Raw genomic sequence first — 26,595 nt, forward strand, 5'->3', positions numbered from 1 at the left:
AGGACGTACTCGCACTTTTTAATATTCAGAGTCTGTATTGTTTCCTATGTTCTGAAAACAGTTTGTATAAAGCTCATGTAAGTCAGAATAACCAACGAGGGCCAAGTGTACAAAAAAACTAAATAAAAACAGTGCAACCCTTGTCTTGTGCTCTTGCAGTGTGACTTTTCTTTCCCCAGCTCCTGAACGAGGTGACATGCTCTGCACAATTTGACCTTCCTCTAACCTTAATCCAAGATAAACGGTAACAAAAATTAGACGTTTTTGTTTTAACATGACTTGGCCTCTGCAAAAAATTTGCAGGTGAGTCAGTCTAATTGGGTTTTGTTTCCAAATGGTCGGTACGGACATAGGGCGAATATGTAACTTGGGCAATTAAAATGTCACTAAAATGTTGTCCTTCTGCCAGCAGGGGGTGGTGTAGTACAGAACCGATGATGAAGTGTCAGACTAGTAAACAGATCTCACACAAAAACTGCAGAAAGGCAAATATTGAAAACATTGTATTTAAGAAACTTGTTATACGGACGGTTTGAAGTGCTGTGATTGCACACCACAATCCTGTGAATAACATATTTATATAAAAACATCACCTTTTGGCAGGCATTGACCTGTACACACAAACCTTTTAACTTGACGTATCAACTGTGCCTCATGTTTGCTGAGACAGAGTCATGGCTCCAAGTTCTAAAATTCCAATACAAAATCCAAGTGCACTGGTTTAGATGTAAACTGAGATCTTTGCCCTTTCAGCTGTAAAGCATCATTTCTAGAAAAACAAGGGGGCTGTTCTTTGTCTTCCTGGCCTGATATTTAACTATCAAACATCATATCCTTCATTAATCTCAACAGTGTGGTAGACTGCTGTTTTCTCCAGAACAGTGACTACACTAGTAGTACTTAACATCCTGAAGTGCTTTGCAGGTATTTCCGAGATTGTGAAAGACATTACCTTGATCAACTCTGTTCGAAGCATGCATGACCTGATTTGAATGGTCTAAGTATCACTTAATATACTTGGATCTCTGTGTTCATTGGGTAATGCTGAAGGGCATGCTATTATAACACAACAAATAATCCAGACAACATGATTGGAAAATAGCCATGGTAGTTTTTAGAATTTGAATTTAGCTTAAAAAGAAACTGAGTAAATGGTTGATATCAGTAAACATTTCTGAAACTTGTGTTACAATAAAATGTATATTAACTTCCAATAAATTACTTAAGAATCATAGAGTCATAGGGCACAGAAACAGACCCCTCAGTCCAACCAGTTCATGCTGAACATAATCCCAACTAAACTAGTCCCATTTGCTTGCTTCTGGCCGATATCCCTCCAAACCTTTGCCATTCATATATCCATCCAAATGTCTTTTAAACATTGTAATTGGACCTGCATCCACCACTTCCTCAGGAAGTTCATTCCAAATGCAAACGACCCTCTGTGTTTGAAATTTGCCTCTTGCCTTCTTTTGAAATCTCTTTCCTCTCATCTGCAAAAAGTGTGTGCCCTAGGCTTGAGGTTCCCCATCTTAGGGAAAGGACAATGACCATCAGCTCTATATCTGTCACTATTTTATAAACTTCAATTTGGTCACTTATCAAACTCCTACGCTCCAGTGAAAGATATTCCAGCCTCTACAGCCTTTCCTTATAACTCAAACCTTCCACACCCAGCAACATCCTGATAAATCTCTTCTGAACCCTCTCCAGCTTGATAATATCATTCCTATAACTGGGTGACTAAATGGGAGACAATATTCCAGAAGAGGCCTCAGCAATGTCTTGTACTAACCTCAAAATAACATCCCAACTCCTACACTCAAAGGCCAAGCGGCTTTGGGGAGGTGATAGTCTAGTTGTATTATTGTTTGACCATTAATCTAAAGACCCAGATAACGTTCTGGGGACCTGGATTCAAATCACATCATGGCAGATAGTAGAATTTGAATTTAATAAATGTCTGAAATTAAGAATCTAATGATTACCGTGAATCCATTGTCAATTGTCAGAAAAATCCATCTGGTTCACTAATGTCCCTTAGGGAAGGAAATTGCCATCCTTACCTGGCCTGGCCTACATGTTGACTCCAGACCCACAGCAATATGGTTGACTCTCATCTGCCTTCCGGGCAATTAGGAATGGACAATAATGCTGCCTATCCTGTAGCACACTCATCCCAAGAATGAGTTTTTTAAAAATCCTGACTATGTGTGATACGAACTTTAGAGAATTATGTACCTGCACCCCTACTTCCCCCCGTTCAACAATGCTACCCAAGAACCTACCATTAATTAAGGTCTAGCCTTGTTTGTTGCACCAAAAGCAGCACCTCACATTTATCTGGATTGAACTCCATCTGCCATTTTTCAGTCCAATGACCCATGTAATCAAGATCCTTTTGTAATCTTGGAAAACTTTCTTCACTGTTTACAATGTCACTAATTTTGATGTCATCCACAAACTTACCAACCATGCCTTCTACTTCCTCAGCCTAATCATTTATAAAAATGACAAACAAAAGAGAACCACAACCAATCCCTGTGGAACACTACTAGTCACAAACCTCCATTCGAAAAGCAATCCTCCATCATTATTCTCTGTCTCCTGCCGTTAAGCCAATTATGTATCCAATTGGCAAGGTCATCCTGAATCCCATGTGACCTAACTTCACTAATTAGTCTACCGTGTGGAAATTTGTCAAAGGCTTCACTAAATTCCAAAGAAACAATGTCTACTGCACTGCCATCATCAACCTTTTTGGTAACTTCCTCAAGAAAAATCAAATGTTTGAGAGACACGATTTTCCTCGCATAAAGCCATGCTGACTATCCCTAGTCAATTTTTGCCTCTCTAAATGTCATAAATCCTGTCTTTTATAATCACCTCCAACAATTTACCCATAACCGCAGTCAGACTCACAGGTCTGATCTGGTAGGATGTAATCCAAATACGAATATAAATCATACCCATGTGCCCTACCCATTTCACATATTGCAAAAACATTCTAATAACTCAGCGTTGGGCTCACTTGTTCAAGATTTCTGTATCCCTCTAATTGTGGGCTGTAATGCCTCTCAAATTTTAATCATTCCACTAGTAGCCAGAGTTTCTGTTGCTGAGGTACTAAGATCTAGAATTTCTCCTTACGAACCACACTTTTCTGCAGTAATACAATCCTTAAAGACATCTTCCTCACCAGCTTAAGTATTTAACATAGGTCAGTGTCAAATTTTGCAAAGTTGCTTGGTACCTTTGTCAGTAGCATTAAATCAATGTTCTTGTTATGATTCTAAACTTTAAAAAAAAGCCTTTTCTAATCTTAAGTATAGACTAAAATTCAAACAAGCTATGCTGTAAGCTTTGAATAGGTAGACAAGTGTAATTTGTAGCAAATCATCCCTTTGCCTAAGTCCTCATTTATATTTCATAGAATCAGAATCCTGGAGTGCGGAAACAGGCTATTCAACCCAACATGTCCATACCGCCCCTTTGAAGACCATCCCATCTAGACCTATTCCTCCATCCCTGCATTTCCCAGGTCTAATCCAGCTAACCTAAACACCCTGGGCACTATCGGCATTTTAGCATGGCCAATCCACTTAACCTGCACATCTTTGAACTGTGGGAAGAAACTGGATCACCCGGAGGAAACCCACACAGACATGGGGAGAATGTGCAAACTCCACAGACAGAGTCATCCGTGGCTGGAATTGAACCTGTGTCCCTAGCGCTGTGAGATCACAGTGCTAACCACTGAGCCACCATGCCACCCTAAACTGCACATCTTTGTATTGTAGGGAGAAAGCAGAGCACCCAGAGGAAACCCACACAGACACAGGGAGAATGTACAAACTCCACACAGGCAGTCACCCTTCAGTGGAATCGAACCCAGGTCCCTGGTGCTGTCAGGCAGCAGTGCTAACCACCATGCCTTAAATCCCAATAAATCAGTAATCTCAAAGAAGAAATCTTTAATACATGTGGGGCTTGTCCCTCGAAAGTGCAGCATTACAAGCACAAACTCATTATATTGCTGAAAACACCAACAGACTTATTTTATACATTGTATCCAGTGATGCAAGATAACAATTGTAAGATATGAAAACATGACAAACAGGAGTGAAAGAAATCAGAGGATGATTTAGTATGTATTCAGGTAATCTTAGTTACACAGTGAGCTTGATTTAAATTTTTTTTAAAAAGCATTTTCGAAACATAAGGACTGAAGCTGAATACAAAGCATTTGTTTTAGATAGTCATAGACGCGGTATTTCCAGAATTTAAGTTTTTAGTGTTTACAATTTACTTTTTGTTTCAAAGAATATTGTTATAATTCCTCTTATTATTCTTTGTTTGTAGTGCATTTACATTTTTCATTTTGTAATTCTTTCCAAGCTGGGTCTCATCTCCAGTCAGAATCTCATAAAAGACCAAATTTTGAATCTTTTATTTTTGCTTGAGGGAGTATTTAGGTTCAGAAACTAAGTTGCTGGAAAAGCTCAGCAGGTCTGGCAGCATCTGTGAAGGGAAAAAAACAGAATTAACGTTTCGGGTTCAGTGGTCCTTCCTCAGAACTTCTGAGGAAGGGTCACTGGACATAAAACGTTTAGTCTATTTTCCAGCAACTTTGTTTTTGTTCCTGAATCACAGCATCTGCAGTTCTTTCGGTTTTTATGGAGTATTTAGGTTCTTGGTTTCAAACCGCTTGTAAAAGTCAACAGTTCTTCAGGCCTCAAGTATCAGCATAGTTTTCTGAGCTGAGCTTTCTGAAATGGACTTGAACCAACAACCAACTTAAGTCTAACTGATTAAACCAGCAGCTGGGAACAGTTCCAGATTTTTCCTTTAACATTCTTCCAACAGTTCACTGCCTGTTCAAAAGCTGGTACCTCTCCACCCTCAAAGTATTAATTCAGGGGCCTGCAACCAGAATTGTCCAATCATACACCACTATAGATGTTATGACAATTCTCAATAAATGCAAACAGCTTGAAGATCCCAACCTATCCACAACGTATTTCCAATTTGTTGACAAGACAAACAATATCCTCCGTATCTAGTCTTTTAGGCTGGTGGGCCTGCAATCACTGCAGGTAAGTACTTGCTTATATTCTTGCATGCAATGTTTCTGTCTGTTCCTATATCCATATTGATTGTTCTATGATCACTTCATTTTGATCAAGTGTACTAGAGTTCTTGACGCTTTGACCATATGCTGTTCTACTAGTAAGTTGTGACTAGTGATAATTAATTTTCTAATATGAGAGGAAGCAAGGATGTTTTCTAGACACTCTACTCACATTTCTTGGTACATTTTAAATGATGTTCTTTTCATTGACATTGCAGCTACAAATCTTTGCCTAGATCAACAATATCTGTTGTAGACAGCTGCACAATCAAAGGTGACTGGCCACATGAATGAAGACAGTTTGTGAGCTGTAACACAAGAATTCCAAACACTTTGAGCAGGTAGGTACTGAAAAGCTCAAAACTCGGGTAGCTGTTTTGCTGACTACCATAGGAGGAACTGCTCCAGACTGCCAGATACTATGCAACATTGCAGCATTCAAAATAAGAACTCTGTACCATGGTTTATTATACAGTTTATGAAAGACATTACTTCTTATCCAAATTAGTGTTTATGTACAAAATGGACTGGTCAACTATCTTTTATTACTGGTAAAGAGCTGTGATTTACTGCTGTTCTTATTCATATGTTTACACTCAAATGATCACAGCAAGCTATTTGATGATTTCCCCTTACTCCTTCAAAGCTGTAAATCCTAAATTAACAATAATATCTTTCAATATGGGAAGATAATGCAAATGTTTCCAACCTGACATTCTCAGGGTCTAATTCCACTAACAAAAAAATTGTGAAAATGAGTAAGAATGACCTGTGCAGTGTAAAACTACGACACAGGAAGTTCACAATGCTTTTCCTGAATCACCCAGAACTGAACATTTGGAAAGAAAAGTGTGTCTAATGCTCACCTAAACGTACAAAAGGTAATTTTTTTTTATATTGTATACCAGGTATCCTCTGAACATTTTGTTGAAATAGGCCTGTCCAGATTTCATATTCTGGCTTTCCCCAATAGCAATAAACAGACACTACACAACAGTTCAATACATCAATACAAATTGTAGTACAACTTTATATAGTACAAAGGAAACAAAAGTAATCATCTTTGCACTGCAACGTTTTGTTCTACAAACATATTATTTGGTGTTTTCATTCAACTGATAAGGTGAGAAGTTTCAAATAAATAAACAGATTTTGAAGCTACTTTCTTGCATCAATCGTGATGCAGTAATACCATTATACTTAATTCAATCCAGCTCCCAAATATTTATAGATATACACAGTTTGGTCATTCTTTCTGGCCAGGAGGCAGGAATTGGCTTCTGCCCAGTGGAAAAGTGACCAGAATGCATTGGGGCCATGGTGTAGAACGGTCGAGATGTGGCCAGAAAGTACATCCCAAAGAATCAGGGTTCCAGGGGTTACAATTGCTGCAATTGACTGGTCTTTCACACCTCCAACAAGGTACCTGTTCCAAAAATAAATACATTTAAAAGAAAAAAATTGAACGAAAAATAGCTGTTTCATCACTGCTGTTGTTAGTGAGCTAAGTGAATAAAAAGCTGCAGCATAGTCTCCCTACTTTGAGATTGGAGCAGTTATTTTAATCTAACATACCCAGCAGGACAGCAAATACATTGGATCAGGAACCTATTGTACACCTCTGCCCAGTTTTAATTTCCTTCAAATTCAAAGTAAAGTTGAATGAAAAATCAGGATGGCTAATCAGACTCCCCCAGTGGAGGGTGGTTAAAGTAGCCTCTTGTACAGCTTTGATTATTTAAGATGTAATGCAGTGGGATTTGAGTCATCAGATGGGGTCTCATTTGTTTCTGTCATCTAAATTAGAGCTTTGTATTGCTGGATACATAAACATCTGATTGGTTTATCCAATAGTTCTGCTGCTTAATATAGCAAAATGGGGGTCGATAAAAAAAATGACCACAAAGAATCTGACTGTAAAATGGAAGGCGAGGACGATAGTTGATATTTGACACAGGACAGGATTCTCACTGTACTTAATTCTGGATCCACGTATCTCATATAGGTAGCCTTACTATACAGCTCTGATTCACAGAACTGACGAGTTTTCTTGGAAAGCTCACTTGCTTCATTGTGCACCAAACTGAGGAGGATGGTGCCTAAACAGTAACCCTTTTTTTTGAACAGCCCAATTAGAACATGCGTACAATGAAGACATCCCAACTAATCCACTGTTGTGATCTGCTAACTTAACAAATAGAGATTGAGCTAAAGAACTTCGAGTCTGCACAGCTCCCTAACGCCAAGGATTGAGTGGCACCTTCCCGATGGACGAGGACATTGATGTATAGGCAGTATAGAATGCATCTTACCTTCCATGGCATTCCTGTGGAAGCATATATGACATGACAGGTTTACTTTTACCATTCATAGGATTGACACCAACCATTCTTAAAATACAGATTCCATTTCCACCAGATCCATCACAAGTGCCAACATACCGATGACTGAGGAGTATGAACAATAAGCCCTAAAACACAAAAATAATAAAAATGAAATAAATGATTAAATAAATAATTTACTTTGAAAAGGACTATCAATCTATACTTTGCACATTTTTACTGCTGCTTTAGAAGGAGCGATCATAATTCTGTCCAATTATAGTTAGAGCCCCTGCTTTATGGTAGGTAAATTTCTATACTACTACTATCATTGCTCTGTACACGATATTCTGTAAGTTCTGCATTCTTCTATTTTCCATGAAAATTCATAAAGTGGTAGCCTTTATCAATTGAATTGGGACAGAAATGCAGCTCCAAAGATAAACAGACTATAAATTCTTAAAATATATATGCAAGACAGTCAAGATTTTTACACTAGAGAAAACAGGTTTCAGGTATCAACTCTGTTCAAACTTCAGATTTGTCAGAGGACTGATATGCAAACATTAACTTGCCTTTTAAAATCTCACTGATGCACTAGGTCCTTTTGTAAATTTTGAGTAATTACTGCATGTTATTTAATCAAGTGGGTTGGCCAGTCAACTAGTCCAGATCTTGGAAAGTTCTCACTTACCAACACTGCAAAAGTGTGTAAATAAGTAATTATTGTTCATCCAAGGTTGTGAAGATTGCACCATAGGTATATGTCCATATGCACAGTTTATTCAAAGCAAACAGCCCATTTCTGCTATAGAGAATTCATTTATTTATCCGTTTTCTAATGGGACGTGGGCATCATTGGCTTGGCCAGCACTTTTGCCTGGCAGGGAGTTTAAGTCAACAGCAATCCACAATTAATGTGGATCTGGAGCCGCATGTGATGTTATTTCTGAGTCCTGGATATGGCTAAATAGGAGCAAGCTACATTTACCAATTAAAATTCTTACAACCAAACTCATATTTACTTCCATTAATCTGAACTGGAAGTAGAGATGAAGGTTAGTGCTGGGACACTGGCACTCTCCCTCACAAAGCACACCCTTTCAAAACAAACCACACTTCACATAGTATTTCATTTACTCCATGGTCCCGTCTGTCTTTAAATATATAATGCAATACAAATTCTGTTCTGAAAACCTGTCACTGTCCTTTACTCGAAGTAGATATGTCGTATGAACATGCAAATTAGGAGCAAAATAGGCCACTCAGCCTCGAGCCTAATTTGCTATTCAATAAGATCACAGTTATTTTGATTACTCCGCATTCCCAGCCACCCCTATAATCTTTCATCCTTTTGTTTGTCAAGAAGCTATCTGGCTCCAGTTTAAAAATATTCAAACGTTCTGCTACTACTATCTTTTGACGAACAGCGTGCCAAAGATTTCCTTACTTTGAAGCAGTTATTCCCAGTTCTAGAATCTCCCACAAGAGGAAACATCCTCTTTACATGCAGTCTGTCAAGACTCCTGAGGATCATATGTTTCAATCCTGTCACCATCTATTCTTCTAAACTCCAGCAGATACAAGCATGCCTGTGAAAGCTTTCCTTACAAGGCAATCCACCCATTTCTGGTATTAGCCTAGCAAACCTTCTCTGAACTACACAAGCTAGTAGCCTGGGACATCACAACCTTGTGCAGTTAAAAGCATTAAAAAAATTGCTCCTTACAGACTCTGAATAGGCCTTCTGGCAGACAGTGCCTGGGTAGCTTTCACTTAAGTGGATTTTCTTCAGAAGATGTCCAGTCTTTAAGTTCCTGACAGATAAACAAAAGTTAATCTGAATAGAGTTTCCCCCCTGACTAACACTATCTGAATAGTTTCATATAGGAATCATTAGAAGAATGACGCAAAACAGAGAAAATAAGGATGGGAGTTGAGCATAACACAGGCTGTGGCAAGATTTAAATTAAAACACCTTAAGTCGTTTAAAGAATGCTTTTGTATTGAGAATCACCATTTCTGAAAGAAATGTTCAAGTATCTTCAAATATCTTTTATTCCTTTTATGTATATTGGTGTATTAGATGTGGCAACTTTATTTGCACAGCAAAATCCTTCAACAGCAGTCTGTTAAGGACCACTTTTTAAACAGTGTTGGTTCAAGGAGGAGTGTTGGTCTACCTTTTCAGAAAGTTCACTGATGTTTTGTACATGCAGATGGCTGCGTATGAAATAGGAGCAGAGTAGATCACTCATTCCCTGAGCTAACTCCTCAGGTGAATTTGATCATGGTTGATCCGTTTGTGTTCTGAATTTTCATTTACCCTCAATAATATTTATTTCCTCTGCTTAATAAGAATCTATCGACCTCTGTCTTAAATATATTCAATGACCACGCCTTCTGAGGAATCTGATGCTGTAGCAATGATATGGATTGGGCTCAAAAAAAAGCAGAACTGGGGACAAGAGATGCCTAACAGATGGCATTCAGAGAATAGGAAAGGGTTAAAAAAATGTTGTACGACAGTGCTGTCTAAACAGAGTATTGTTGAAAAGAGAGAACTGTTGCTGAAGTTCTTTTTGTCTTGCACTAATCAAGACAAACAGAACAATACCAAATTTCAAATGGCCACATCAATTTATACAACAGAAGTCAAGAGGTACTATGTGGTTGGTAGGTTAACTCTGACTGGCCGAAGTTTCAGGCTCCCACACCTCTATACAATTCAAAAGTCTGAGGCTTGAACAAATTCCTTTTGTTAGCAGGGAATGAATTATTGTGTTTGAATATTTGATGTTTCTAGCAAGCATAAACGAACCATGTTATAAATTCAACTGGTTAGCTTAAATTGGTTGCTAATCCGAGTATCGATGCCCTTGAGATTGTTTAACTAACAGCACATCCAGGATTGTTAAAAAAAAAAGTGCCGTCCAAAGGCAGAATTACATCTATCAGGAGACATTTTGTTTTAAGTTTCAAAAAAGAGTGGTATCATCTGTAAGAGGTCTTCCATTATTATGGCATAGACGGAAACAGTAGTGGTATAAAGAAAGGAGGACATTTCTGTAATGTATTCAGGAGAATTCTCGCTAGCAGTGCATTTTAAGCCCAACAAGAAAGCAAAAATATAAACAGAAAATGCTGGAAGCACACAGATATACTGTGGAAAGAAACAAGTGTTAAAATTGTAAGCTGATGATGATCCTTCATCAGAACAAAATCAGGGGTTCTACAAATAAATTAAGAAGGTGTGGAACTGATTAAGAACCATAAAGGAGACTTACATGTGAAAGCAGAGGAAATGGCTAAACAAACACTTTGCAGGGAAGAAGATGTCACTAAAGCATTGTGAAAGAGAATGCAATTGAGATATTAGATTGGCTAAAAGTTGATAAAGCAGAGACACCAGGAAAGGCTGGCTATAATCAGATTTGCTAAATCACCACTATCAGATTAGATGCATCGAAGGTTTCTGAAAGATGCAATGATGGAAATTTCAGAGGTACCAACTTTCCAATGTTCCTCAGATTCAGAAGTGATTCCAGAGGACTGGAAAACTTTAAACATTACACCCTTGTTCAAAAAGGGTGCAATGATTAACCCAGCAAGGCAAGGTCTATGAAGTTTAACCTTAGTGGTAGGAAATCATTGAGAAATAATAATCCAGAATAAAATCAACAGTCTCTTGGATAATTTTAAGGAAAGCCAGCATGAATCTACTAAAGGCAAACTATTTTCAACCAATTTAGTTAAGATTTTTCATTAGGGAACACAGGCCAATGAGGATAATACACCTTCTGTAGTGTGTGTGGACTTGCAAAATATATTTGGCAATGTGTTATATAACAGATTAGTCAGCAAAGTTTAAACCTATGGAATAAAAGAGAAATAGGTAGCATGGATACAAAGTTGGTGAAATGACAGGAAACAGAACATACCAGTGAACTATTGTTTTTTGGACTGGAGAAAGGAATGCAGTTGTGTTTCCAGGAATCAATATTAGGACCACTGAAATAAATGACTCGGACTTGAGTGTACAGTGATTAATTTCAAAATTTTCAGATTACTGAAGACTCAGAAGTATGATGAACGCTGAGGGAGATAGTGATAGACTTCAAGAGGTCATAGACAGGTTGGCAGAATGGGCAAATAAACACATGAGAGAGAAATGCTTTAAAGCAGAGATGCGAAGAGTAAGACCTTTTGTAAGGAAGAATGAGAAGAGACAATAAAAATTGAAGGATACAATTTAAAAACAGGTGCAGGAAAAGCAAGAACTGGTGGAAAATGTGCACAAAATCATGGGTGGCAGGAAGGGTTGAGGAAAAAGATTAAGAAAATGTTAATTGTCCTAAGCTTTATAAATACAGGCAAAGATCACCAGAGCAAGGAAGTTATAATGAATCTTATAATAAACTGGTGTGGCCTCAACTGGAGTACTGCATCTAATTCTGGGCCTCTCTTTGGGAAGAATGATGATCTTAGGAAAGATGCAGGTAAGGTTTTGAGAATGGCTGCAGGGATGAGGAAGTTCGCTTAAATTGAGAAGCTGAGGTTGTTTTCTTTAAAGAGGACTTTGAGAAAAGATTTGATTGATGTATTAAAAATCGTGAGAGATAGGATAGCTCGAGATAAATTGTTCCCATTGAAAGAAACGTTTAAAACCAGAGTAAACAGATTCAAAATGATTAGCTCTGTTACCAAAGACAAGTTATTAGAATCTAGGATGAACCGCCTGAAAGGGTGATACAGATAGGCCCAATCCCAGCTTTCGAAAGAAAATTGGACAGCACCTGAAGGGAAAAGTAGTTTACAGGACAAATGGGAGGACAAACTAAACTGCACCTGCAGATAGCCAGAACAGACACATCTGAACAAAGTCTCCTTCTGTTGTGTAACCATTCTAAATTTCCATAGTTCTTTGGCCTTCTTCCAAAGGATCTTTGAATCTGAACAGGAGCCAGTATTCAGGACCTGGGTTAATGATGCATCCAAAGGATAGAATGTACAACACAGTGGCATTTTGAGTGATGCACTTGAGTGCCAGCTCATGTCTTAGGTTGACGCTGAAAACAACAACAGCCTTCTTACTCATAAGCATGAACTCATAAGTGATTCAAGCTGGCATCATATCTCAACATTACCTTCACTTGCTTTGAAAGATTGATTGAAAGACCCGGTTACATCCAAGAAAGCCAATGTTGCTATTTCAGTGAAATATGAAACAGCCAATCAGAACTTGTACAAGTAAATGTTACTAATCCTCAATGAATTTGTTGACGTACAATGTGTACAGAATACAGACCTTAAGGTAAGTGAGAGATATGGTCCACAGATGTTTATGATCACATTGGAAATCAGTGCCATCAGACTGACCTTAAAACTATAATCCCAAAGAAAACTTCAGTTTTTAAAAAATTGCCACAATCTAACTGTATGTCAGAAAATACGAAGGAGGTCATTTGACCTCCTGCACATCTCTACTTGCGAGAAACACCGAAAAAACAACTAGTGGAAGGGAGCAAAAGGTAAAACAGATTAGCTTAGAACAGCTTTCCTTTCTATCTCACTACCATAAAGATAGCAAAACAAAGGAAGGAGTTTATTTGGGAAAGAAATAACGGTGATTGCAAGGGCAGACAGAATCAGCAAAAAATTGTATCCTGTGCAATTATTTGGCATGTTAGAGTTAGTAAAGTTACTACTGATGTTTTAGTTTATTTCTTCTAGATGTTTATATTACTAATTTCAGCCTCGCTGTACAAATTAGTCACAGGAAACAGTCAGACCAGACATAAAAATGGATATATGAATGAATTCATAAATGATTAACACATCTGATCTGTAATCCAGTTAAAGGGAATTGTGTACTTACCAAATGACAACATTGCTCATTATTGTCGATCCAATCAAAGCTTCTGCCTCCCCTTTGATTTCACTGAAAGCCAGAATCATCTCATTGGGTGGGACCAACTGCATACGTCGTTCACTCCTAACCACAAAAATTCAGGCAGGAAATCACAAAACTGCTATTACCTCACAAGCGACACTTTTTCCTCATCTCCTTATATAGCCTCTCCGCTTCATAAAGGCAATACTCACCAGCTCGGGCTCTCTTCATGGGCCTTTACCAGTATAGGGTTTGAAAAAGGAGTTATGAATGTAATTAGTCTGTGGTTTCCTGAATTTTGCTTGATTGCATTACTTATGTCTCCACTATAAGACTTGGATCACTTGTCTTGAACAAGTATTAACTTTTGTGACATCATTCAAATATGGAGTCAGAAAGTAGCCACAGAAGAATATAAGAAATGTTAAAGTCCATTTTATCTCAGTCATCAGGGCCTAAAAAATATTATAACAAGATTGGAATATAGCTGACAACATTTCCAGTCACATTTCTGGCTAACTGCTGACAATTAAACTGCATTCTAAGGAATCAAAAATATTTCTGTTTAGAAATTAAAATCTAGATTATTTGCTTATTACAACTTTCACAATTGCCTTGCTGTGAAATTATTCTTCTGCCACAGAAAAAGTTCTGTTTATGTATCCTTCCTATTTCGCTTTATTGTGCTGGAATTGTTTTGTATTTGGAGGATACTGAGTAATATTCTTCATTCCAGCTAAGGAAACAAAAATCTGGGACTGAATAAATAATTGTGATCTTTTGCTCAGAGAAAGTACCTGGTGTTACAGACTTAACCAGTAAAATATTGAGAGTAATTCTATCAAATCCGGTTTTAACATCCCGGAGTCTTTTACATTTAAAACATAAAATCAAAAGTTTTCCAGCAGCTTATCTTTTAAAAATAAGTCAAAAGTTCTGCAATGGTTTTCTTCACGTCTCATTTATTTTCTCTTATTTAAAGGTTTGACTTTGAATCACACTCTAGGTAGGTGTTGACTTTATCCAAGAAGGGTTTTGAATCTGTATTTATATTCCCATGGAACAACCTGATCAACATTACAGGGCCCAGGTTTAGTAGACGTTACTCCTTGCTGTTACTTGAGAAGGGGTATAATAATGAAATGTTATCTACTGTCTGCCTTCGGCATTGAGCTTAATGCTAAGTCAAAAATGTTAAAGGAAGACAATGAATCAAGATTCAATTTGGGGTATGCACAGATGACATGTTTGAGGGTCTTATTACTAATAAGGCTCCTATTTAAATTATGACACACCTCTCTTGGTTCTGAGGAAGGGTCACTGGACCCAAAATGTTAACTGTATTTTTTTTCTTCACAGATGCTGCCAGAGCTTTTCCAGCAACTTTGTTTTTGAAACCAACAAGTAACATTCTGAAGAAAAAGCTATCGGATTCTGACCTTCCTTCTTTGGATAAGATGTTCAATTCTATGTGCTGACTCTGGAGTGTGCCACAAGAGCAGACCAGCCTCCTTCCAGGTAACCCAAGCACTGCATTAATATCTCCTGTCTGCAGCAGGGTGTGTTCCAAACAGTTTCTGTCCACAGAGTGCAATACCCTTTAGAAACAAAACACAGGGACAATAGAAAACAAAAACAATCAGCAGCTTTGACCGAGTTGCAATTTTAATTGGGTCCATTACTAGGAATGTTCTAATAATCTGGGTAAAAATAATTTCTTACATATACACAAAAAGAATTTGATGAAGTACATAAGATGCCTGTGATGGGAAGAGAAAATCTCACCACTTTCAACACTTTGGTATATAGTTAATACTGAAAACAAATCAGTTTAGGTACAGGGCAAAGCTCCCCATGCATTAAACACATCAAATGGCAAGTACAAGCGCAGGTTAGATATACAGTAAAACTCTTTTCAGTGCTTCAATACAGTAGTTTAAGCATAAGTGAAGTAATTTTGTATTCAAGAGAAGTTAGACGTACTAATAAAATTCATCACAATGCGGGGGATGCAGGGGTCGCTGGCAAGCTGCATTTGATGGTTGTCCCTATTGCACTTGAACTGACATTTCAGAAGGCATTTAAGAATCAACACATTTCTCTGAGTTTGATTCGAATATAGCCTAGATCAGGTAAAAACGGCAGATTTCCTTTTCTAAAGAACAAGAGTGAAACAAATGGGCTTTTTTATACAACAATGGTTACATGGTTACCATTAGATAAACTTTTAATTCCAGATTTCCTTTTTAAACAAATTCAGATCTCTCTCCCTGTCATGATAGGATTCAAACAAATGTCCCCAGAACATTCACCTGTGCCTCTAAATTACTATTCCAGTGACATTACCACTGTGCCACCACTTCCTCAAGCTGTCTTAAGGTCTAAATCTGTTTTCTTTACTCATTAGGTAGAAATATCTAGCCACTATTCCATTCTCACACCTCAGCAATGTTTAAGTTCACTTCTCACTTTTTCAATGCACCACACACACATTGTTCTTTGCACTATGTGAGGTAGAGTGGGGCTCAATTCCAACTGTTCAATAATATACTGTAGAATTGATTATTTTTATGAAAATATTGTTACTAAAATAGGAAATATGGATAAATGAATTTTAACGTCCATCAACTCCTAATTATATATGAGAGCAGTTAGACTAAAGTAATAGACAAAAATGAAACAAAAATGGCTGCACTGGGTCACTAGACCACAGATTGAAGAGTAATTCAACAGACTTGTGTGGAACAAATAAAACTGGGTGCACTGAAATTACTATTCTTATCTAAAGCTATTTGAAACCAGGCAACTGAGTCAGCTTCAAGAAATTCACATCTGTTTAATTCAGATGTGCATGGTATGTTCAAATATTGAGATGGAAGACCACCCTACCCAGGTAACCATTTGGAAAGACAAGGGAGCTAGGTTCTGGAATATCCATTAAACTACTTTTCAACAGCTGCTTCTGAGCAGCAGGGCAAAAAGGATAAACGAATTTATGACATGAACTATACCTCTAACTCTCATCAAGTTCGAAAACAGAACCTGGTGGAAAAGCAACTTGGAGGAATAACCATTCACCAACAACTCAAAACTTTTTAGAGATTCTGTTACAAATACAGAAACGAGTCAATGCTAACTAACCTTAGCCTCAGGTTTGAGTCTAATACCTCAATGACACCAAGGCCTTTTAAACTGCATAACCTTGGTTCTTCCAGTCTGTACCACTCTGCTTTTTAAATTTATTGTCCATGCTGATATGTATGTTGAAATTGTTTCCTTGGGGTTAGTCAATAATAAAATTCTTCTATCTTTTGCTCAAGAAAACCTTGTAATTGGTTCACTTATTAGATCTAATTAATTAAATCTTATGCCAGATGAATAAAAGAAGATAAAAACGTTTGTTGCAACTGACTGAAGGGAGGGGTTTCTCTTCAACTTGACATAACAATAGTTGGTCTGTGAAAGTCTTATTATCACAAAAATACCCAATTTCAGAAAAGTATGTCAGGATACAAAACGGAAGTGAAATCACCATTGTCATACCACGTCACACTTTTTCATTAGAGGGAGACAGCTGGTGATGGCTTAACCTAAGGGTCACCAGGTGAGAAGGGAGGCTGCAAAGGAGTCTCTCTTTGTAATTTCACCTGATACGGAAAACAAAATTACTCCACAACTTTAAATGTAGTGCAAACCCCCACTTCTCTAATAATATCATATCATATCAGTTCCTTCCATGATTTTGTCAAAATGCTTTGTTGTCTTACTTGACTTCCCTTATTTCCAGGCTTCCAAAGGCCACACACAGGATGTTCACAGCATCTGGAATGGGGATCAGTTCAATTATAGGAACCTGCAAGAGTGGGGAAGTGGAAATCACATCAAGACAAAATCATATAATTTTTTTTAAAATCCTACGAGGGTCCTGTTCACTGCCACTGGTCATAACAACCACGATCATTTGTCTTAGCACACTTCTTGTTTAGCTTCAACTCAAAAACACAATATGAGCTGTATATGAAACCAAAGTTAAACAGTTGCCAATTGACTACTGAATATAAGCAGCTGGTATAGCTATCAACTTGCATCAGGACATCAGTGATCTGTGAAGCAAAACTAGATTGGAGTATTTATTTGATTTGGGACCCAGGTAAGTTCCCGATTACACCCTTATCACATTGGGGCTTCTGCTGGGCACATCCCTACCCTTCTCCCACAAACATAAGAGGATGAGGTGGTAGAAAAAGTAAAGGTAATTGAACCCTGGCCTGCTTTTGTCTGTCATGTATCAACTGATTCAGCAGTTCAGATTAGTGGAAGGCAATACATCCCTCTCCCCTGCTATATTAATCTCTTGTCTAGGGATTTAAGGTTAGAATTTTCTTTTTTTAAATCCATATGTACAATGATTAATATCCCTGAAGGATCTTGTTGTGGGAACATGGAATTGAGACTCCTCCCAACCTCAGGGTAAAGGAACGCAGGTATATAGGGCAAATCCAGAAGGATCTTTGGGGATGAGGGGAGGAGAACAGAGAGGTAACTGGTACAGAGGCGTTATTTTTCCAGCTTGTGGCACCGATACTGTTTCTTCTGAAATACATCATTCCAACCTTTTCCCATTCTAAGTGGAAGACCGTTATCAGCTGGTTCTGTATGCATGTTTGCACAGACATTAGAAAACAGATTAAAAAGGATTCAAACTTTGCAATTTTAACAAGGCATTCACAATTCTGTCAGAATTTAAAGTAAAGTAATTGATTCAAACATCTATTTCAACACCGTTCAATGTAAATTGTTTGGCACTGAATACTAGATTGTCAGATCAGAGTTAAGGCAATGCACAAAAAGAACTGGCATCCTTACTTTATCAAAGACCCACATATGGATATTAGTCCACTGGTTTAACTGTTGTGGGGCCCACAAGAACACTGCTGTTTCACAGGCACAGGCAATGCATGACATTTTGGCATCTTTCACCATCCAGAATACTGTACATAAGTCAATAATGCAGGAGGTTGATGGATTCTAAGAATATAAATGAGAAAATCATTTAGACTCCAAATATGAATACAAAGAGCTATTGCAATTGAAGAACAACTCTACTTCACAACAGTAACCAAAAGCAGGCATAAATTTGCCTTTTTGAAGGACCAAATGTTGGCATTTCCTATTTAAAAAGAAAACAATTGTTCCTCCTCCATTACAATGGGTACTTCCTGGAATTTTGTTCAACAAAACAGAGAAATGTTTAAGTACTGTAAACTGCAAGAAGGGCAATGTAGGACTCCTGAAGAATGTAGACAAGTTTGTGGAATGGGAAGATTGGTGGGAAATGGGGTTCATTGCAGAAAAGTGTGAAGTGATGCATTCTGACAGGAAGAACATTAAAAGACAAAACAGGGGGAGGGTGGGGTACAATTCTAAAAGAGGTGCAGGAGTACAGGAACCTACGTGGATGTGTGTACAGATCACTGAAGGTGGCAGACTAGGTTGAGAGAGCAATTAATAAAGTGTATAGTATTAGGTTTTATTCATAGGTCCACTGAGTACAAGGCAAAGGAGATGATTTTGAACTTTCGTAAGACAATTGTTGGATCTCATCTTGAGTACTGTGTACAGCTTTTAGCGCTACATTTATAGGAAGGATGTGAATGCGCTGTGGACAGTGCAAAAGTGATTTACAAGAATGGTTCCAGGATGCAAGCAATACAAGGATAAATTGAAGAAGTTGGGACTGTTCTCCTTGGAAGGAAGAAATCTAAGAGGAGATCTGGTAGAGGTATTCAAAATCATCAGCGCGCTTGACGAAGTATGTTGAGAGAAATGTTTCCCCGTTTTTTAAAGAGTCAAACAGAGCGCACATATTTAAAGTGATATGCAAAAGGAGCAAATATAATCCATGATGAAAGCTTTTTCACATAGTGAGCAATTACAGTAAGAAATGTACTGCCTTGAAGTGTGGCAAAGACAGATTCATTTGAGGGATTCAATGGTTACCGGAAGATTACTTAGAAATAAATTACGTGCAAGGCAATGGGGATAAAGTGGGAAATTGGCAGTAGGTGATGATATTTGAAGAGCCAGTGTACGTACAATGGGCCAAATAACCTTCTGCACCATAATAATTCTGCATTTACCAGCGTCATTCCTAGATCCAACTACAGAGCTGATCAATATTCTGAATGGGTTGATAAATCAGGTTGTTTCATTGGTATCTCAGTCACTTGCAAAGAAACATTACCTTTTATAATCTGAAATTGGCCCGTGTTTACTAACCTGTATCTTGGAGATTAGCTGCAACGTTGGCCTCTGTAGCTTTTGTTGTAACTGGTTGCCAAGAAGAGAAGACAAAGCATCATTATTCTCCTACAGAAAAAAACCCCACAAAACTTAGTTAGAAGACTCTATCATGAATAAAGAATTGTTATAGACAATCTGTTCGATAGTATAAAATTGTCAAACTTTAGGTGGGTCAGCAGTCTCTTAACTCTGTTCAAAAACAAATGAAAAGTAAAAGTTGCCAAGTTGCTACCTAAACACAAATATTTTTTGTCAATGCCAGATCCTACCCAAGGCATTTGGGATAGTATTCAAGGAGTCTAAGAAACTACCATATGAAGTTTGAAGATGTAACACATTAATAATTGTATTTTCTTTGTTTAGGCGGTAATACAGAATGACTGATAGAAACTGCTGCCGCAGCAGTAGAGTCAGATCAGGAGTACCAAACAAACTAAAAAAGGTGCGCTAGGTTGCGGTTGGAGTTGTTGGTTGGATCGCCGAGCTGACTGGTTTTCATGCAAATGTTTCATCTCCCTTCTAGGTGACATTGTCAGTGCTCTATAGCCTTCACTGTAATGCTGTTGCTCTGTCCCGCTCCGTCACAGTGAGCAATCTTCATTTCGGTTTTGTACTGTAGTGCTATGTAGATGGGGTCTATTTCAACGTTTGCTAATTGCATCAGTGTTGAAAACCAGGCCTCTAGGAATTCTTGTGCTTGTCTTTGTCTTGCTTGACCGAGTACTGGAACTTTGTCTCAGTCAAATTGATGTTCTTTTATGTTGGACTGTATTGAAATGAGGGAGAGTTGGTTGTGCTATTTTGATGCAAGTTATTGTCAATGTATCCTGGTAGCAAATTTTCTTCCCATCAGTCCTTTGCTGCATGATATTTTATATATCACGTTTGTCCTGGTCATTGTGGGGATGAGGTCTTCTGTCTTTGAGAGTAACTGGCAAAGTGTGGCTGTTGGTTTGTGTGCTGTCCTTATTCCAAGAGGGTGTAGGCGTCTTGTAGTCAGTTCTTATGTGTTTTTAACGTAGGGAAGGGCAGCCAGTGTCTTGGGGCGTTCAGTGTCTTCTTTGTGTTATTTGTTTGCCAGACATCGGTAGATGAAGCTGTTAAGGTAACTATTGTTTGCAAACACTCTATACAGGTGTTCCTCTTTGTTTCTGCACAGCTCCAGAGCGTTGTGGTGGGTCATCACTAGTTTAAACAGAGTCTTGACACAGCTCTGTTTGTGGATGCTGGGGTGGTTACTGCTGTAATTCAGGAATTGGTCTGTGTGTGTAGTCTTTCTGTATACGCTGGTAAGAAATTCCTGATTGTTTGTTCATTCCACTAGTTACATCTAGAAACAGGAGTTGATTGTTGTCTTCTTCCATGGTGAACCTGATCCCGGTGAATATATTGTTAATAAGGTGGTGTGTTTCTTCTAACTTTGCTCGTTTAATGATCAGGAACGTATCGTCCACGTATCTGACCCCTAGTTTAGGCTGGTTGGGGAGGGCTTTGCGTAACAACTTTCACTATGAGCCCTGAGATGGGTGAAAACATGGGTGCTCCATTAATTTGTTCATATACCTGGCCACTGAATACAAAGTGTGTGATAAGGCAGAGATCTAGTAATTTCAGCATGTTGTCCTTGTTGATGATTTCATTGGAGGTGTGTGTTTTTGGATTGTCCAGTAATATGGCTAGTGTCTCTTTTGCTAGTGTCATGTTGACGGAGGTGAATAGTGCTGTAATGTCAAAGGATACCATCATTTCCTCATTGTCGATTTTTATGTTCCTGATGTTGTCCAGTAATTCCTGTTTTGAGTGTAAGGAGTGGGTCGATCCATTGGTGAGGTGTTTAAGTCTCTTTTGTAACTCCATGGCTAGCTTGTGTGTCAGTGCGCCCGGCAGGGAAACTATGGGTCTGAGGGGGCTGTCAGGTTTGTGTACTTTGGGTATTCCATAGAATCAACAGGGTGTTTGACGCATCGGGTTTCACTTTTAGGAAGTCTATTCCAATTTTGTAATGTTGTAATTCCTTTCATGTAGAGGTGAGTCTGTTCCCTATCTGTGGTGTGAGGTCTGACTCCCTCTGTTGGTATCTGCAAATAGTTTAATGCAGCCCGATTTCTTCTTCACAACCATCAAGCAGCCTGTGTCTGCTGGTAAGATTATGATGTTCCTGTCCTTCTTTTGTCCTTTGAGGGCTTTCTTTCTGATGTGTTGATTGTGTTTGCCTGGCTTCTCCTGTTCAGCATAGGGTTTATGGTTTGATGGAATGTTTATTATATTTCGTCTGAGTCCATTAGATTTCAGTGTAGTCACGAGCATCGCCAGGAAGTCCGTTTTCTTGACGTCCTTATAATTATAGTTGAATCCCTGTATTAGGACAGTTTCCTCGGTGTCTGTAAGGGGTCTATCTAATAAATTTCTTATCCACGTGTCTGGTTTGTTCTTGTCATTACTGTGCATCAGTTTCATCAGTTTTTCTTGTAGTGAGAGTCTCTTCTTGGTTCTGGTCCTGTTTTGCTTAACCCTGATGGCCTCTTCAAGAGTTGTGATCATATATTCGTTGGTCAAGTTCAAGTATAGAGATTTCTGGTGCAAAATTTCTCATTTGTATTTATGGAGGCAGTCATGGGCGTCCATTATCATAACTTATAGCACCCTGCAGATGTTTTTCCAGCTGTTTTTCTTGTTTATGGGCTGTTAAATGGGGGTGGGGGTGGTTTTATTCAACGATGTGAGGTAGTACCTGGTTTGAGGCATTCTAGCAGAAAACGGAGTTGCTCACAGATAGCACTCAGCCGACTGGCATAGGTTTCCCATTTTCGGACTTGTTTGAGTGTGTTTCACCTGTAGGTGTTTAACGAAGATCTGTAGCTCAGGTTGCAGTTGGATTTATTGGTTGGCTTGCCGAAACGACTGGTTTTCATGCAAATGTTTTGTCTCCCTTCTAGGTGACATCGTCTCCTAAAAATGAAACCTGATGGGTCAAATGCCCCCCGATTCAACAGACTACACAAAGTACACAAACCTGACATCCCCCTCAGACCCATAGTTTTCCTGCCAGACAAACCAACACACAAGCTAGCCAAGGAGTAACAACAGAGACTGAAACGCCTCACCAATGGATTGAGCCACTCCATACGCTCAGCACAGGAAGTGCTGGACAACATCATGAACATAAAAAATCGACAAGGTGGAAATGATGGTATCCTTTGACATTACAGCACTATTCACCTCTATCGACATGACATTGGCCACATTGCTGGACAATCCGAAAATACAAACCTCCAATGAAACTATCAAAAAGGACAACATGCTAAAATTACTAGATCTATGCCTTACCACACACTTCGTCTTTAATGGCCAGGTATGTGAACAAATTAATAGAACATGTATGGGTCCACCCACCTCGGGGCTCATAAGGGATGCTGTAATGCAAAGACTGGAGCACACAGCACTCCCCCAGATCCAGCCTAAACTATGGGTTAGCTACATGGACAACACTTTCCTGATCATTAAATGAGCAAAGTTAGAAGAAACACACCGCTTTATTAACAGCATATTCACCAGGATCAGGTTCGCCATGGAAGAAGAGAACAACAATCAACTCAAGTTTCCAGACGTAATGGTGGAATGAAGAACAACAGGGAATTCCTTACCAGCCTATACAGAAAGACTACACACAGACCAAATCCTGAATTACAACAGTAACCACCCCAGCATCCACAAACAGCTCCAAAGAGCTGTGTCAAGACTCAGTTCTGAGGAAAGGTCACCAGACCTGAAACAAAAACTCTGTTTTTTCGTTCACAAATACCGTCAGACCTTTTGAGCTTTTCCAGCAACTTTGTTTTTATGTCAAGACTCTGTTTAAACCAGCGATAACTCACCACAACACTCCGGAGCTGTGCAAAAACGAAGAGGAATACCTGTACAGAGTGTTTGCAAACAATAGTTATCCTAACAGCTTCATCCGCTGATGCTTGGCAAACAAATAATATAAAGAAGACACAGTACATCTCAACACACTGGCCACCCTCCCCTACGTTAAAAACACATCAGAACTGACTACAAGACTCCTACACCCTCTTGGAATAAGGATAGCACACAAACCAACAGCCACACTTCACCATTACTCTCAAAGACAAAAGACTCCATCCCCACAACGAGCAGGACAAATGTGATATATAAAATACCATGCAGTAAACTGCAAGAAACACTACATAGGACAGCCAGGCAGGAAACTTGCCACCAGGATACATGAACACCAACTTGCAGCAAAATAGCACAACCAATCTCCCTCATTTCAACACACTCCAACATAGAAGAACATCAATTTGACTGGGATGAAGTTACCGTACTAGGTCAAGCAAGACAAAGAGAAGCACGAGAATTCCTAAAGGCCCGGTTTTCAAACACCAAAGCAATTAACAAACATGTTAAAATAGTAACCAAAAGAGCTGTGGATGCTATAAATCAGGAACAAAAACAAAGTTGCTAGAAAAGCTCAGTAGGTCTGGCAGCGTCTGTGAAGAAGAAAGGGTTCTGAGGAATGGTCACTGGACCTGAAACATTAACTTTTTTTCTCCTTCACAGATGCTGCCAGACCTGCTGAGCTTTTCCAGCAATTTTGTTTTTGTTCCATGTTAACATTGACCCCATCTACATGCCACTGTGGTACAAAACCAGAAAAATGACTGCCCAGACCATATAAATTCAGAATGGGACAGAACAAGTGCTTCAAAGAGGGCTACACAGCACTGATGATGTCCCCTAGAAGGGAGATGAAATGTTTGCATGAAAACCAGTCAGCTCGGCGAACCAACCAACAACTCCAGTTGATCTAGCTCTTGTCAGATAGCTGCATACCTCTACTTTGCAATTTTGCTTGACCAACAACACTCGTTGAGAGAGTCAGTACATCTTATACGACACTAACACTTCATGGCAATCACCTCACCACTACACTAACCAACATGTGCCATCTAAAAGAAAACATACCTCTTCAAGACATTCCACAGCACAATCCTCATTCACCACCTCTGACTGACTGACATGGCAGCACTGTGTAGGTTGTTCCTCCTTTTCTGGATATTCCATTGCAGACAGAGTGCCTTTTCCATTCGTTAATGGCACCTCTCCTTCAACAGACGTTTGTAACCCTTCCTCACAGTTGCTATCATTATTCTGTGACAGTATGTCAGTTTGGGAGGAGTTCTGGTTTCCACAGCTGTTTTGAGAATGTTTTGCAGAACCTGATGCAGGAGTGAAGCCAAGCGAAGGAAAAACAGGGCTACTTGCATCTTGTTCACACTGGTGGACCCTCCCTACCTGTGGAGTACAGGAAGGTGTTGACAGCAGAACACTGGAAGATAGTTTATAGCTAGATGTAGTTTTTGGTGTTTTCTGATCAGAAGGACAAATGACATCATCTGATGCTGATTTCTCTGCAGTCCTGTTGATTTCCTTGCAATCCAAACTCTCTAGGTGAAAAACATATGTCTATTAATGGATTTGACACAAGATCATTATCAACTTACATTCAGTTTTAAAATGGATGACTGGTACATATTTTCTAACAATTCATTACAGAACATCATTGGCAAGGGTCCTTTTCACAGAGTGGGGTCCAAGATTTAAATCTCCTAGGTAAGCATTTATTGTCTACCCTCAGATGCTCTAAAAATGTGTTAAGGCACTTTCCTGACCTCCTGCAGCCCTAGTGATTAATATACTCCCAAAGGGAACGTGCGGGGGGAGTTCAAGTGTTGGTGAAGAAGCAGTGATAGGCTTCTTCACAGAAAAATCAAATGACACACATATATGGCAACAATCAAAACTAAAAGAATCTCAATCACATAAATTTTCATTACAACAACAATAAATTTGTCATTTATCTTCTGTTCACCAATCCATGAGTGAAATAGAACAGACTGCCCCACCCACCAAGCAGCATTACTAGCAGGCATATTGTCAGTCATTGGAGAACTGCAGTTCAGCCTGCTCATTCACACAGAATATCTCTACCACTGTTACACGTCAAAATGCACGCACTTTACAGTTATATGCATAAAGATTTGTACTGTAAGGGTGTGATTTATAAATAGCTTATTTACACAAGCTCTGTCTGCATTATGAAGCAGTACATGTCCTAACTCTGTCAAAGTATATTGGTTAATAATGATAAATTATTTAAGAGAAAATAAATTGGGCATTTAACAAACAATGTAACTGGTGCATTTTCAAGAACATTGAGATCTACTGTTTATGGGAATGACTGGGCCATCTTACTTTGTAGGCGGCGTTCTTCAAAGTTTTCTACATTTTGTTTGCTGTTTCGTGAATGTGGGCTGTCACATTTCCCTATATCCCCATTCTCAGTTTTCACCTGTGTTTCCGTAGCACAGTTAAACATATTATGCTGGGATGGAAGAAGCAATTTCCTCAATGACTCTGCTTTTAATTTCTCTTTAAGTTGACCATATTCCTCATCGGGGAGGTCAAAATCCTGGACCTCCAGACTGTGAAATAGCTTTTTGACAACAGGCTTTTTGACAGAGAGTAATGGTTCCGAGCATGTAAGGGTTCCCTCTTCAAGTCCTGTGTTGAGCTTCCTTAAGCCAGCACGTGTTCTGCGATAAGAGTTACCTACTGGGCAAACACAAGTCGTATTACATCAGCACTTGCAAATGCATATGGAAATTGACAGGCAGGCAAAGGCCAAACAGTACCAAGACTGCCCCACAATCACAATTTAACCATACTGAGGCTTCCATAATCTCAGAAGTTCAGTAAATCATTAAATGGGCAGTGTAAATATACAGGTCAGAGCTAATCACTATTGCCCAAATTTTTATTTAATTCTACATCTATAGTGCAGATGAGATGAGGACACCAGGATCCCTTTAACATTAACCTATTCCACAAAATGGAGGTCTCGTATGTCATCTATTACAGAACAG

General features: G+C 38.8%; 1 protein-coding gene across 9 annotated transcripts in view; it reads right to left on the reverse strand.

Annotated features, from left to right (window-relative positions):
* Positions 1-559: 559 nt before the first annotated feature.
* The window catches only part of palb2 (partner and localizer of BRCA2), a 30,408-nt gene continuing 4,372 nt past the window's right edge, over positions 560-26,595 (reverse strand). Inside the window, exons 5-14 of one of the 9 annotated variants that reach the window (XM_048552383.2) lie at positions 25,925-26,281; positions 24,635-25,116; positions 19,625-19,714; positions 18,212-18,373; positions 17,113-17,198; positions 14,785-14,943; positions 13,331-13,447; positions 9,182-9,269; positions 7,444-7,601; positions 560-6,557 (exon numbers count right to left, since the gene is read on the reverse strand). In XM_048552383.2, coding sequence (XP_048408340.1) covers positions 6,332-6,557; positions 7,444-7,601; positions 9,182-9,269; positions 13,331-13,447; positions 14,785-14,943; positions 17,113-17,198; positions 18,212-18,373; positions 19,625-19,714; positions 24,635-25,116; positions 25,925-26,281 — 1,925 coding nt within the window. In that variant the 3' untranslated portion in view covers positions 560-6,331. Of the gene's footprint in view, positions 7,602-9,181; positions 9,270-13,330; positions 13,448-14,784; positions 14,944-17,112; positions 17,199-18,211; positions 18,374-19,624; positions 19,715-24,634; positions 25,117-25,924; positions 26,285-26,595 lie in introns of all 9 variants that reach the window. The other 8 variants (XM_048552384.2, XM_048552385.2, XM_048552382.2 and 5 more) reach the window with 8 other exon arrangements.

The sequence above is a fragment of the Stegostoma tigrinum genome, chromosome 23, assembly GCF_030684315.1.
Source record: "Stegostoma tigrinum isolate sSteTig4 chromosome 23, sSteTig4.hap1, whole genome shotgun sequence".
In the NCBI taxonomy this organism is placed as follows: Eukaryota; Metazoa; Chordata; class Chondrichthyes; order Orectolobiformes; family Stegostomatidae; genus Stegostoma; species Stegostoma tigrinum.